The 11863-nt window shown below is 41.7% G+C and overlaps 1 protein-coding gene across 1 annotated transcript; it reads left to right on the top strand.

The window, feature by feature from the left end:
* Positions 1–885: 885 nt before the first annotated feature.
* On the top strand, positions 886–9444 carry znf366 (zinc finger protein 366). The gene is made up of 7 exons (XM_031856126.1): positions 886–1000; positions 3198–4220; positions 4308–4475; positions 5068–5218; positions 5824–6015; positions 7823–7997; positions 8088–9444. The coding sequence occupies exons 2-7, from the start codon at positions 3205–3207 to the stop codon at positions 8612–8614; spliced, it is 2229 nt and encodes a 742-aa protein (XP_031711986.1). The 5' UTR covers positions 886–1000; positions 3198–3204; the 3' UTR covers positions 8615–9444.
* Positions 9445–11863: the final 2419 nt, after the last annotated feature.

Here is an 11863-nt window from a genome sequence, read left to right as displayed (position 1 = left end):
CTGCCGCTCCCTCCCGATCCACTAACTGCCACCTCATCTCAATTAAAAATTAATTCAAAACATTGTCTGTGTTTGCCAACTTCTCTGCCAAGAGAGGGGAGAGGGACATTGAGACGTGGACTGACATTACTTTCTTATTTGTTGTCATGTGTCACTCAGACAATGGGCCACTCTTGCCTCCTAGTGGTTGTGGTGACACATTTAACCTATCCATGCATTCATTTTCCTTCGTCTGTTACTGTTTTTATCTGTCATGCTTATGCTGGGGTGGACAATATAACAGGAACACCATACACAAGGTTCCAAAAAATTACCATATAGAGAGAAGAAAGAAAGAAGAACTTAACATCAAATGTTTCACGGAGGTGGTGTTTTCTCTACGTTATTGTGCAAAGCCCCTATGATAAACAATATGCACCACAACTGACTGACCATCAACTGTATCTGCTGCAACCTAAAATACCTGAAATACTTTCAGTGCTTTAAATCAATTCCATCTAAAACGAAAGATTTAATTCATCCTTACGTGTGAAATCAATCATTCCTAACATGCACTTCTTTAAGCTGTGTTAAGAGACAGACTGAGATCCTCTTCCATCGCTCCACTTCACAGCTGCTAAACATTCAAACTGCATTGTTTTCTTCTGCAACATCACATCTCGCCATTCCTCCGAAAGCTGTGCAAAAATCCCTATTTCATAGAGAAATGGAGATGTCTATCTAGTGTTTCCTTATTTTTCAGCAGGAAGGCACTAGGCTTGTTGACTTCCTCTCCCCTCCCTTCCTTCCTTCTCTCCGAAGGTACTCATCTGAAAAATGAGAACAAAGTGATTGTTCCTGTTCTCTTTCTTAAGTCACTTCAAATGCTATCCGTGAACGGGCGGCTCATTGTCAGGAGAGTTGCAGTGCGAGCAGGAGGGAGAGAAACGCAGGTACAGGTACAACAGCAGCACTTCAGCCAAACAGCATCACAGAAAACACACTCTGCTACACTCAACTGGTGAGTTCCACACACACACACACACACACACACACACACACACACACACCAAGACTTCGCTGCAGCCTCACACAAACACACACTTCCATGGCACTGGCTGGCATATGAGGAGGGGCTTCAGCTTTTAATGGATTGTTTGGAATGCACGGTGTGGCAAAGTGTAGCCCGGGGTCTCTGCACGCTTCACCTTCAGTGGGAGAAAGTGAAGAGGATAAAAGACCAGGTTCATATCTAGGGGAGCATTTGAAACAGACTGAAAGGGAATCATTGAAAATGTCAGTGTGCATCTGAAAGTGTTGCAGAATCTTTGGAAGAGGCAGAATAACATTCTTCTTGCATTCTATGTTTTCTGTATATCATTAATTTACATTCAAGTACTTGTGTCCCTGTAACTTGTATTTCCATTATTTATTGATATGGAGTGATATTCCTTGTTATAAGAGAGATGTTTTTTTGTTTTTGTGTGACACTGAACTATGTGAAATGCCAATTTATCTGTAATCTCTGCACTGATCTTCATCGCATGATTTCCCCAAACTTCATCATCCTCACTTGTTGTCATCATCATATTGTGAATCTGGATACATAGCTGAAATAGTCAATTAAGTGATCAGTCAATCGACAGAAAATGTACTATCCTGGTAATAGATCAATCGATTAAAGCATTTTTCAAGTGAAAAAAACTAAATATTAAATTTTTCAGCATCTAAATGAGAATCTGCAGCTTTCTTTGCATTTCTTTGAGGTTTTCGTCAGACAAAACAAGACATTAATGACAAGTTGTCTCTTTGGATTTTGAGAAATTGTAACTGGTATTTTCTGACCAAGCAATGAAACGATTATTTGAGATTGAATAATCTGCAGATTAATCGACATTGAAAATAATCCGTATTTTGTGTGCATTGTGGTATAGAGAGTGCAGTTGCAGCATTTGCATCAACCAACAGAGATACAACATGTAGCAGACAGTAAACTAGAACTATGCTTCAGTGCATTGATATGGATCTCAGTAGTTTCTCATTGATAAGCACTGAGCTATTTACAGGAAGAGAATAAATTGCTAAGCACATGTCAGATGTCATGCAGAAGTAAGACAGTTCCCTTCCGAGCGTCATCTTTTCACAGATGGCCATCATCTACACTAAAGTATGCACATACACATTGCAGTGGAGATGTTATTCATAGCTATGACATCTTAAACATTTCACAGTTTTAAAAGTATCAGTTATCTAATTGACCACTGACTTCAGGCTGCTCACAGAGATACAGATTAAAACATCACGTATAGCATTGTCAGTGGAGGAGAAAAGGGGAAGTTCTTCCTGGCTATCAGTGACAGAGACAAAAGACATGGAGAAGCGATAAGTGTGCGGGAGGTAGAGGTGAATGTTTCACAGATAACTTCCTACTTTCAGGAGAGGAGGAGATCTGTGAGAAAAAAAGAAGTGAAAGGTTTCAGGTTGAACACTGAAAGGTGTGGGTGCCCACACAAGACTGTGTGTGTGCTCAGTTACATACCTTCCGCTGAAACCTTCAGAGTTTCATATCAGAAAAAGAAGCCAGATACAGAATCTTTGGAGAAACCTCACTCTGTTTTGAGGCACTTGTACTTCACTTCTTCTTTTTTATGATACTTTACCCTTCCACTATATTGTACTTTTTATGTAACAAAAAGCTATAATTCATTTTCAGATTAAGTTTTTACATAACAAGACATGTGATGATCTTGAAATATACAATTGCTAAAGATTAAATCAGTGATTCCTAACTTTTGACCGAAAAAGGGATCAAAGAGGCATTTCCCTTATAAAATATCAGGAGGTTTACTTTAAATACATGTACAAGACCCAAAGGTAAAAGTATCCAATATTTCACATAAAAAAGGAAAGATATATCCCAAAGCAAAAAAAACTAAAAACGATAAAATGTCGTTTTTTGACCTATAAAACATCTAATCAACACCCATTCAAATGTAACTAGCTCGATCATCATTAGCGTCAACAGTAAATAATCTAATAATGTAATATATTATACTATATCAGCCTTGGAGCTCTTTTCCTGCAGAACGAGTACTTTTACTTACTCTACATTTACTATAGAGTACTTTTAGACATTGGTATTGCTACGTCTACTTAAGTAAAGGATCTGAATACTTCCTCCACCACTGTAACCACTTCTTGCACTCTTTCTAATGCAGAGAGAAGATGGAAACGGACAGAGTGAATTTCTCACCAGCAAGAAGGCCACTACTCAGAGATGAGCAAAGACAAGTATCTCAGCTGAGTTTCTACCTAAGCCCACCTCCACTCTACATTAAGCCCCCCAAATGCTCCCCTCCCAGATACCCCAGCACATCACCAAGCAAAGACAACTATGGCGCGTTCAGCCCCCCCGCCTTCTTTCTTGGTCCGGGTTACACCCAAAGGGAAGGATCCCAAAAACGCAAAAGAACTCCTCTCAAAATGGACGGCCAAAGAGGTGAATCTCCCGACAGAGGAGTCGAGGAGGCAGACAAAAGCAGCAGTAAGAAGACGGTGCACCTCTCTCACATCCCCTTCTCCCTCCCACCTCGACCCATTCCCTCCCCATCTCCTAAGCCCATCCCCAGTATGATCGAGCTAAACACACTGCATCTTCATCACAGATCGCCAGGTATGAATCTACCTGTGCAGGTGAAACAGGAGCCTCTCAGTCCTTCCCCTGTTTGGCCTCCCTCTCCTCTCCTCCTCCACCCTCCCTACTTCCCACCTCTCCACCACAGCCTCTTCCCATACCCTTTCTTCATGCCCAGCCCCGTCATGCACCTCTCCCCTGGTTCTTTCTACCCAAGAGAGGACCTCCGCCCCGGGCATCGCGGCCGTGAAGGACCCCCTCGGGGTGGGACGACCAGTGCTGAAAAGCTCGGCCTCAACGTCCACGTGGATGACAGTTATTATGTAGACATGGGTGGAGGCCAGAAGAGATGGAAGTGTCGCATGTGTGAGAAGTCCTACACCTCCAAGTACAACCTGGTAACACACATCCTGGGGCACAACGGCATCAAGCCACATGGATGCCACCTGTGTGGGAAGCTGTTTAAGCAGCTGAGCCACCTGCACACACACCTGCTCACCCACCAGGGTATGAGGCCCCACAAGTGCCAGGTGTGCCACAAGGCCTTCACTCAGACCAGCCACCTGAAGAGACACATGATGCAGCACAGCGATGTGAAGCCATACAGGTAGATGTGTTACTGCAGCTGTTTTTGTTTATTTTCAACTGTCCTCTTTTGAAGCTGATCTTTCACTCACTTTGCCCGCCCCTCCAGCTGCAGTGTGTGCGGTAGAGGCTTTGCTTACCCCAGTGAGCTTCGCGCTCACGAGCTGAAGCACGACAAAGGACAGGAGAACGTTTGTGTGGAGTGTGGGCTGGATTTCCCCACGCTGACCCAGCTGAAGAGGCACCTGACCGCCCATCGCGGCCCCACCTTGTACAGGTGAGCACAAAACTGGTTCTTCCCTTTGCTGAAATATCATAATGGTTGTATTCGTAACACAATAGTTGGACATTTTGGAAACAAAATGTCCAACTATTGTAGACACCACTCATGTCTGTACAAGCTACAGCTGGCCGCTAGTTAGCTTAGCTTAGCATAAATATGGAAATGGTGAATTAAGTCGCCTGGCTCAGTCCAATGGTAACAAAATGTACCACATGATATCCTGTAAGACAACCATGTGTTAAATATACACTTTTATTACTACATGGATTAAACAAGTAACATTTAATATTTTAACTATAGATAATAATAATAATAATAATAATAATAATAATAATAATAATAATAGAGATGCTAGTAAGCAGATTTTGTGACATTTGTTTAGCTGTTTCTCCTTGTTTTCTGTCTTTGTGCTAAGCTAACAGGTTGCTAGCTGGAGCTTCATATTTGCCGTACAAACAGAGAGTGGTATCGATCTTCTCATCTATTTCAGAAAGCGAACACATGTTGAACGACTGCTTTAACAGTTAAGATCTGTATTTGTCTCAATAAAGAGGTTAACCGTATAGGCTACATGTTGTTCCTGCAGGTGTGCAGAGTGCCAGAAGACATTCCAGTACCCGAGCCAGCTTCAGAACCACATGATGAAACACAAAGACATCAGACCGTATATCTGCAGCGAGTGTGGGATGGAGTTCATCCAGTCACACCACCTGAAACAGCACACGCTCACTCACAAAGTAGGTTTCATTAGGAGGACAAATATAAACACAGCATTTTGTCATTTTTTGACAGCTGTTGGAGGCAATCGCATGGATTTTTGGCACCAAACAGAGATATCAATTTTGCTGTCAAATCAAGACATTTCCATTATTCCTTGTGCCCATTTTGGGTAGTGATGGCACCAATATTTTCGACGTTAGCCCAACAGGTTGTTTTGGCAACTGTCTCAAAACAATTTTCCCTTAAATTCTGGCTTCTGAAGCTATTTTTAACCCCTTCACATCCAATTTCCATCTTTATTTCCACATTAGGTGCATAAAAACGTGATTCCACACTGTTTGACGTATATCAAGTATGTTGTAGTATGTGAAGCAGTACGATGTTTACACTGAGTTACTTATTGAAACCCAATACTTCTGATGTCTAGTTGTCATTTTATACACATTTCACACACAAAACAAATGTTTGGTATCTTTGGAAACTTTGGGATCGCCACAAAAAAATGGAATAAAGATGTTAAAATAAAGATCAGTGGGGTTAAACTAAACTAAGATTTTAAGCAGCAGACGGACTGTTGACCACATTTCTCAAGCCGCTATCTCTACATTCTCTCGTTCTTTAGGGGGTGAAGGAGCACAAGTGTCGCATCTGTGGTCGTGAGTTCACCCTGTTGGCAAACATGAAGCGCCACGTCCTCATCCACACCAACATACGGGCCTATCAGTGCCAGATGTGCTTCAAGAGTTTTGTCCAAAAACAGACTCTGAAGGCTCACATGATCGTCCACTCGGACATCAAGCCCTATAAATGCAAGGTTGGTTTTGGTTGGCTCTTTGCGTCTTGTTTTGGCCTTCAATTCCTCTTTCACTCACCGAGGAAAGGAATAGTTAGCACACATAGTTAGCTTAGCTTAGCATAGATACTAGAAACAGGGGTAATCACCTAGCTTAGCTCCTTCCAAAGGCAACAAAACACACCTATTAGCACCTCAATTCGTTAAATTCATACAAAAATCCAACTGTAAACTTAATACTTGTGGTGTTACGGGGGTTATGTGGCAGATATTGTTACCTTTGGACAGAGCCAGGCTAGCTCTTTCCCCTTGTTTCCAGTCTTTCTGCTGGTTAATCTTAATGTGGTTAATCTTAATGTGTGAAAATATTTAGCTTGATGTTAAGCGTCTGACATAATAATGCTATTTATTTTTTTCATCTCACTCTCGGCAAGAAAGCAAATAAGTGTATTTCACAACATGCTACTCCTTTAATATTTAATGCTGTGAGGGGTTAGGATATCGGCATTGAGACTCCAGGTGCTACCTTTATTGGAAACATAATTAACCAATGTGTATTCATTGATAATCACAGCCAAGCACCTTTAATATTCAGTGGTAACTGCTATTTAAGGATTTCTCCACTTTTCTGGAGAGTCTGGACTGAGACGATGACCAGATAGCGGAGAGGCTTTTGGCAGGAGGAGCCTCCTTGTCCATAGGAAGGATATTGCCGCACAAAGTGCCTCTCTAACAATGGCCCCCCAGCCTCCCCGGAGAACAGGGCCCTCAAATAGATTTCATCTTGCTTTCTCTGCTGCTGGAGGGAGCTTCCTGTTTTCTCACGGTCCTCTTGGACAGTTTACAGTCCCTCTCTCCTCCTGAAGGAAAGGACCACCCTAATAAAAAAGAATGCAGAGGAAGGACAGCGCAGGACTTGCCCTTCCCTGTTCTCCTCCTGGCCCTGTCTCGATGTTGCTTCCTCTCTCTTTCTGTTTTTCTTGTGCGTGTGTGTGTGTGTGTGTCAGGGAGTGAGAGAGAGACAGGGAATACAAAGAGGAAAGGAGGAAAACAAGGATAGGAGGAGGGAGAAAGGGTGTGTGTCTTTGTATATCTGACTGCCTGCACATTCATTCATGATTGCGTAGCTCAGTCTGTGCAAATCTAACACAGGACATTTGACAGAGAAAGAAAAACAATAGGTGGATGGTGTTGGCCTATTGTTTTTATTTCCCCGAATAGTGTTTACGACAGGCAGTGGAGGAAAGTAATCAAGTACTGTGTTTGCATGCTATTTTGCTTGTGCTTCACTTGTGCATTACCATTTTGTGCTACTTTTTATTTCTACTCTACTGCATTTCAGAAGGAAAAAAATTAATTTTTATTCACTCAGCTACATTTATCCGCCAGCCAGAGTTACTAGTTACTTTATACTACTTTATATACAGATATAAGTTTGTTATACAAAACATATAATGAGCCTTAATATGATCATTTCTCATTGACTAAAATGGTATATAAAGTAGTCAAAATTAGCCGCACCACAACCAATCATCAATACGTAATAATGTGTTACGATAACACACTTTGAAAAGGGCAAGTCTGGAAACGCTTTCTGGGCGGTAGTTAGATGAATTTATACAACTCTCACGTCTGTATGGTAAATGTGTAGCTTGAACCAGCAGATAATTAGCTTCGCTTAGCATAAAGACTGGAAACGGGAAAAAATGCTATTACCAGCGGAGAACACAGGAAGCTGCTGCAGTGATCAGCTGAATTTTACGTGAGCCATGTAAAAATTTGAAGTTGCTTATATGGCTCCACATACTTTTCTCCCTTTGTCTCTCAGCTTTGTGGTAAGCAGTTCAACAGGATGCACAATCTAATGGGCCACATGCATCTCCATTCAGACAGCAAACCCTTCAAATGCCTTTACTGCCCGAGCAAGTTCACGCTGAAGGGAAACCTCACCAGACACATGAAGGTCAAACACGGCGTCATGGACAGGGGGCTGGATGAAAGATGTAAGGATACACATGCTGTAGATGGATTATTGATTCTCTTTTTTTGCCGCAAAAGTTGCTCGATGTAATCAATCATTTCTCTGACTTCAGTGTTTAGGCGAAGAGGGCGATTCTGCATGTCCACTCCCATGGGCCTCCTCACCCGCTTCAGCCAAGAGGAACCGTTTGACCTTTCCCAGAAGCCCCCGGGCCTGCCCGGCCTCCGTCTCTCCCAGTCGGATGGCGAGAGCGTCCCTGGAAGCTCGTGTCAGGAGGAGGATGAGGAGAGTTTGTACAGAAGGAGCCAGTACAGCCCCGAGGTGGACCAACATGAGCCAGCAGGCGAGGACCAGTACATGGCTGAGCTGGAGGAGAGAGGGCAGGTGTCTCCGGCTGAGCTAAGGCCGGAAGAGAAGCAGAAAGAAATGTGTCAGCAGAGTTTAGAGGAAAAGAGGGAGGCAGCAGCAGAGGGACACTCTGGAGATCCCAGAGGTGACCAGGCGCACCCCTTACAGTCAGAAGAGACATCCGAGATGGCAGAACTAGAAGTAGATCACCAAGAGCGAGACGAGCCAGAGCAAAGCAAACAGCAGGTGGACGGCTTTTGTGACGCAGCAAGCAGACAGGAACCAGAGTAGATCAGAGACAGGTGGAATAATGAATCGCTCGCGCATATGTGAATTAATTAGGAGTTACGGGTCCACGGAATGAAGAAGAGTAGTAACAGTTCGACAAAGAGTGAGAAGAAGATGCAGGTTTTAGGGAAGACTGTTTTTTTTTTTTTGACAGGAAAGTGAAGTAAAGTGTGTCTGTGTCTAACTGAAACTAGATTATGTGGTTTAGTAGCTTAGAACCAAAAAAGAAAGATGAACATATCATGGTTATTAACAGTGAAGCGACTGAAATACAAAGCTGTGAAGCGTAACGCATGTACAGAACATATTATACACTGATTAATAGTCACTGACAGAGGGTTAATGTGCATTTATGAGTGGATAAGTATGATTATTTTTTGAAAGTATTTTTTTTACAAATAATTTTGCAATATTGACTGAAATATGCAATTTTGCTTAACTTTTAAATTTATAAATCTATGATGTCAAAATCAAAAATTGGGCTTGTGTTGGGGTTATTTTGTTTTGTTTGTTTGTGGGATATTGTGGTTTTAACAGATACAGATATGACAAAACTTGATTTTCTCAAATCTTTGGTGTCTTTATGAAATAAACTGTGATTTAGTTTTTTATGTCTAATGTATAATTTTTTTTAATCTACATGTTTTAATTGTATGGCAGTGTAATGGTGAAATCATCTGGATGTGATACTGCTAATGCAAAAATAAAAGCTTGGACGCATGAACCGGTTAAATGAAATCTGCTGTTTGTGCTTTTAGACACCCTATAAACATGACCGTTTTTTAAAGAATATAAAAACGGCCGTTGAATGTCAACCTTCTCCGTCTGACACGTACTTTACCAAGCAAGAGGCTTGCCTTTCTCCTCCTGCTTCTCTTTCAAAGCAGAGGAAGAGGAAGAGAAAACACCTCTCCCGTTCTCTCTTTTAGGTTGTGATCAAACAGAAGTGACGGACACAGTGGGTGTCCCAGACAAAGGCTTCATATGTCTGTATGACTCCGAATAAAGCATTGTTTCTGCTCTTTGCAGAAGCCTCACTGAAAACAGAAAATTCTCCGAATGAAAGAATTTTTTTATGACAAAGAAGATACATTATCATACAGTGCATCTTTTGTTATATTTCATGAAGTAATTTAGCAAACTGTCATTTATTCGCTTTGTTTCAAAACAACACTGAGCTCACTGGGCTGTGGTGTCACATTATACCTCACCCTGCCAGTTCAGTTAAACACTGAGCCATTTCTTGTCAGATGAAATGCAGAACAGCAGCTTCTCCATTTCTACCAGTGAAGACCACCGCGTCCTGCAGGGCGAAACTGCAAACAGTTTGAGGAAGTCCTCACATCCTCCTCCCCTTTCCTTTCCTCACCTACACGTTTCAAATCCAGACCACTGGCTCGGAGAGGAGCCCCCAGTTTGTTATCAACTATCTGGAATCAGCTCCTCTCAGCAGCATCATGTTGTGCAATCACTGGGGAACAACATGTACATAAACGACCACACCACAGAGACTTCAGGAAGGATGGCGTGTCACAAGGTAATTCTATCCCTCCTGTGTGTGTTTAACGAACCGAAACTTTGGAGATCACAAGAATGCAATAGACCCAGACACACAGGAGAACAGGTAGATACCGATGGGAACATGAATCCTGTGGTGAGAAGCAGTTGATTGTTCTGCTTTGCAAACACACAACAATCATAACCGTGACAAGATGGAAAGATAGTATCATTAGGAAAAAGACGAATTCAGATTTATGAATCAGTCATTTTAGGCACCGCACAGAGATTAATAAAATCATTTAAACTCAAACAAAGCTGTAAATAAAGTTCACGTGCTGTGGTTGGCCTTAAACACATCTAAAAAATACTTAAACCTCTGTTTTACAATTTTGTTTTGTAATTAAGGCCATAACCTTTATATGCATTTGCCATTATGTGTTTTTTTATACTACACTTAGAGGCGAAGAATAAGCATAATTTATATGCTGTTTGTTTTCAACTTATCTGCAAATATATAAAACTCCAAATCAACATGATTAGTCAGCGTAATACGGTTGATACTCTTATTTGATTGATTGGGGCGACATGTGATGTATCTCAAGCATAACAACACGGTCACAGGCAATAGAGTTCTTATTGCTGGAGAAAAGTACCCCAACAAAATGACTTGTTATCATGTGTTTTTGTGTCACATGCCTTTCTGTTTCACTCACCTATCCAGATACGCTATACTATGTTACCCTATGTGATGCTAAGACTGTGAAATAAAAAAGGAGCGCTTATTGTATTCATATTAGTTTGTTGCACTTGTATTCGTATTGGTTTGTTTCTACACTGTACTTTGGCTCTGGTTTATGCTCTTAGATGCTCGTTTAAAAAAGGAGATGCACTTCTGACTTCTGGTGACTAGTAGTTCTCTTGAATACCTATGTTGAATACACTTACTGTAAGTCGCTTTGGATAAAAGCGTCTGCTAGATGACTGTAATGTAATGTAATGTAATGTAACTGAGATACTGAAAACAAATACATCTGAATTCTTTGCATCACTGGACCACGTCCACAAACAAACACCTTTTCAGATGAGGAGAACAGTGTAGGAAGAAGTTTTAGATGGGATTTCTGATATACGTATTGGCTCCAACAATACCAACAAGAGGTCACAGCAGTGCACCAACGAATCACAACAATAGAACAGAATAGAGAATATTTCTGAAAAGATAGCTGTATCCCCACTTGTGCGTGTAGAAATGTTCATTTCCTGTCAATTCTCTGTAGTGCAGGTCGTGGAGGAGCTTCCTGTTTTGCTGGCAAATGAGAAAACGAGATGGTGCTGAAATTCTTCCACGTTTTGTTTGACAAAACTGTCCCACCCGAGTTTCAACCTGTCACCTCCTTTGACCCACAACCAAGAAGTCTTGCTGTAATTATAGCTGAGGGCCGTCATCATCAAAAACAAAAGCAATGAACGAGAGGTGAGAGGACAACAGGTCACAGGCCATGCTGGACACAGAGAAATGAATATACGTTAAAGGAATGTTGTGGAAAATAAAACAGCTCCACTCCCAATTTAGGGGGCCATCATCCCTCATGCTTTACTTTGAGGGTGTGATACTATTCCAAGGATTGTCTGCAGTCTTTTAAACATGACTGCATTCATCTAATGTCCTGATAAGCCTCGAGAAGCAGTGCTCCATGATGCTGAGTAACTAACAGTGGCTTTCAGGGCGAAGTGAAGCTGCTCTACTTCTTC

This window comes from Anarrhichthys ocellatus, unplaced genomic scaffold (genome assembly GCF_004355925.1).
Source record: "Anarrhichthys ocellatus isolate YVR2014 unplaced genomic scaffold, GSC_Weel_1.0 scaffold17, whole genome shotgun sequence".
Lineage (NCBI taxonomy): Eukaryota > Metazoa > Chordata > Actinopteri > Perciformes > Anarhichadidae > Anarrhichthys > Anarrhichthys ocellatus.
The sequence above is the reverse complement of the archived record's forward strand: the minus strand, read 5'-3'. Positions and strand labels throughout refer to the sequence as shown.

Coding starts and splice junctions, on each gene's coding strand:
- znf366 (XM_031856126.1), top strand. CDS start 3,205: ATGGAAACGGACAGAGTGAATTTCTCACCAGCAAGAAGGCCACTACTC. Junction 4,476..5,067: donor CGCGGCCCCACCTTGTACAG/GTGAGCACAAAA, acceptor TTGTTCCTGCAG/GTGTGCAGAGTGCCAGAAGA. Junction 5,219..5,823: donor AGCACACGCTCACTCACAAA/GTAGGTTTCATT, acceptor CTCGTTCTTTAG/GGGGTGAAGGAGCACAAGTG.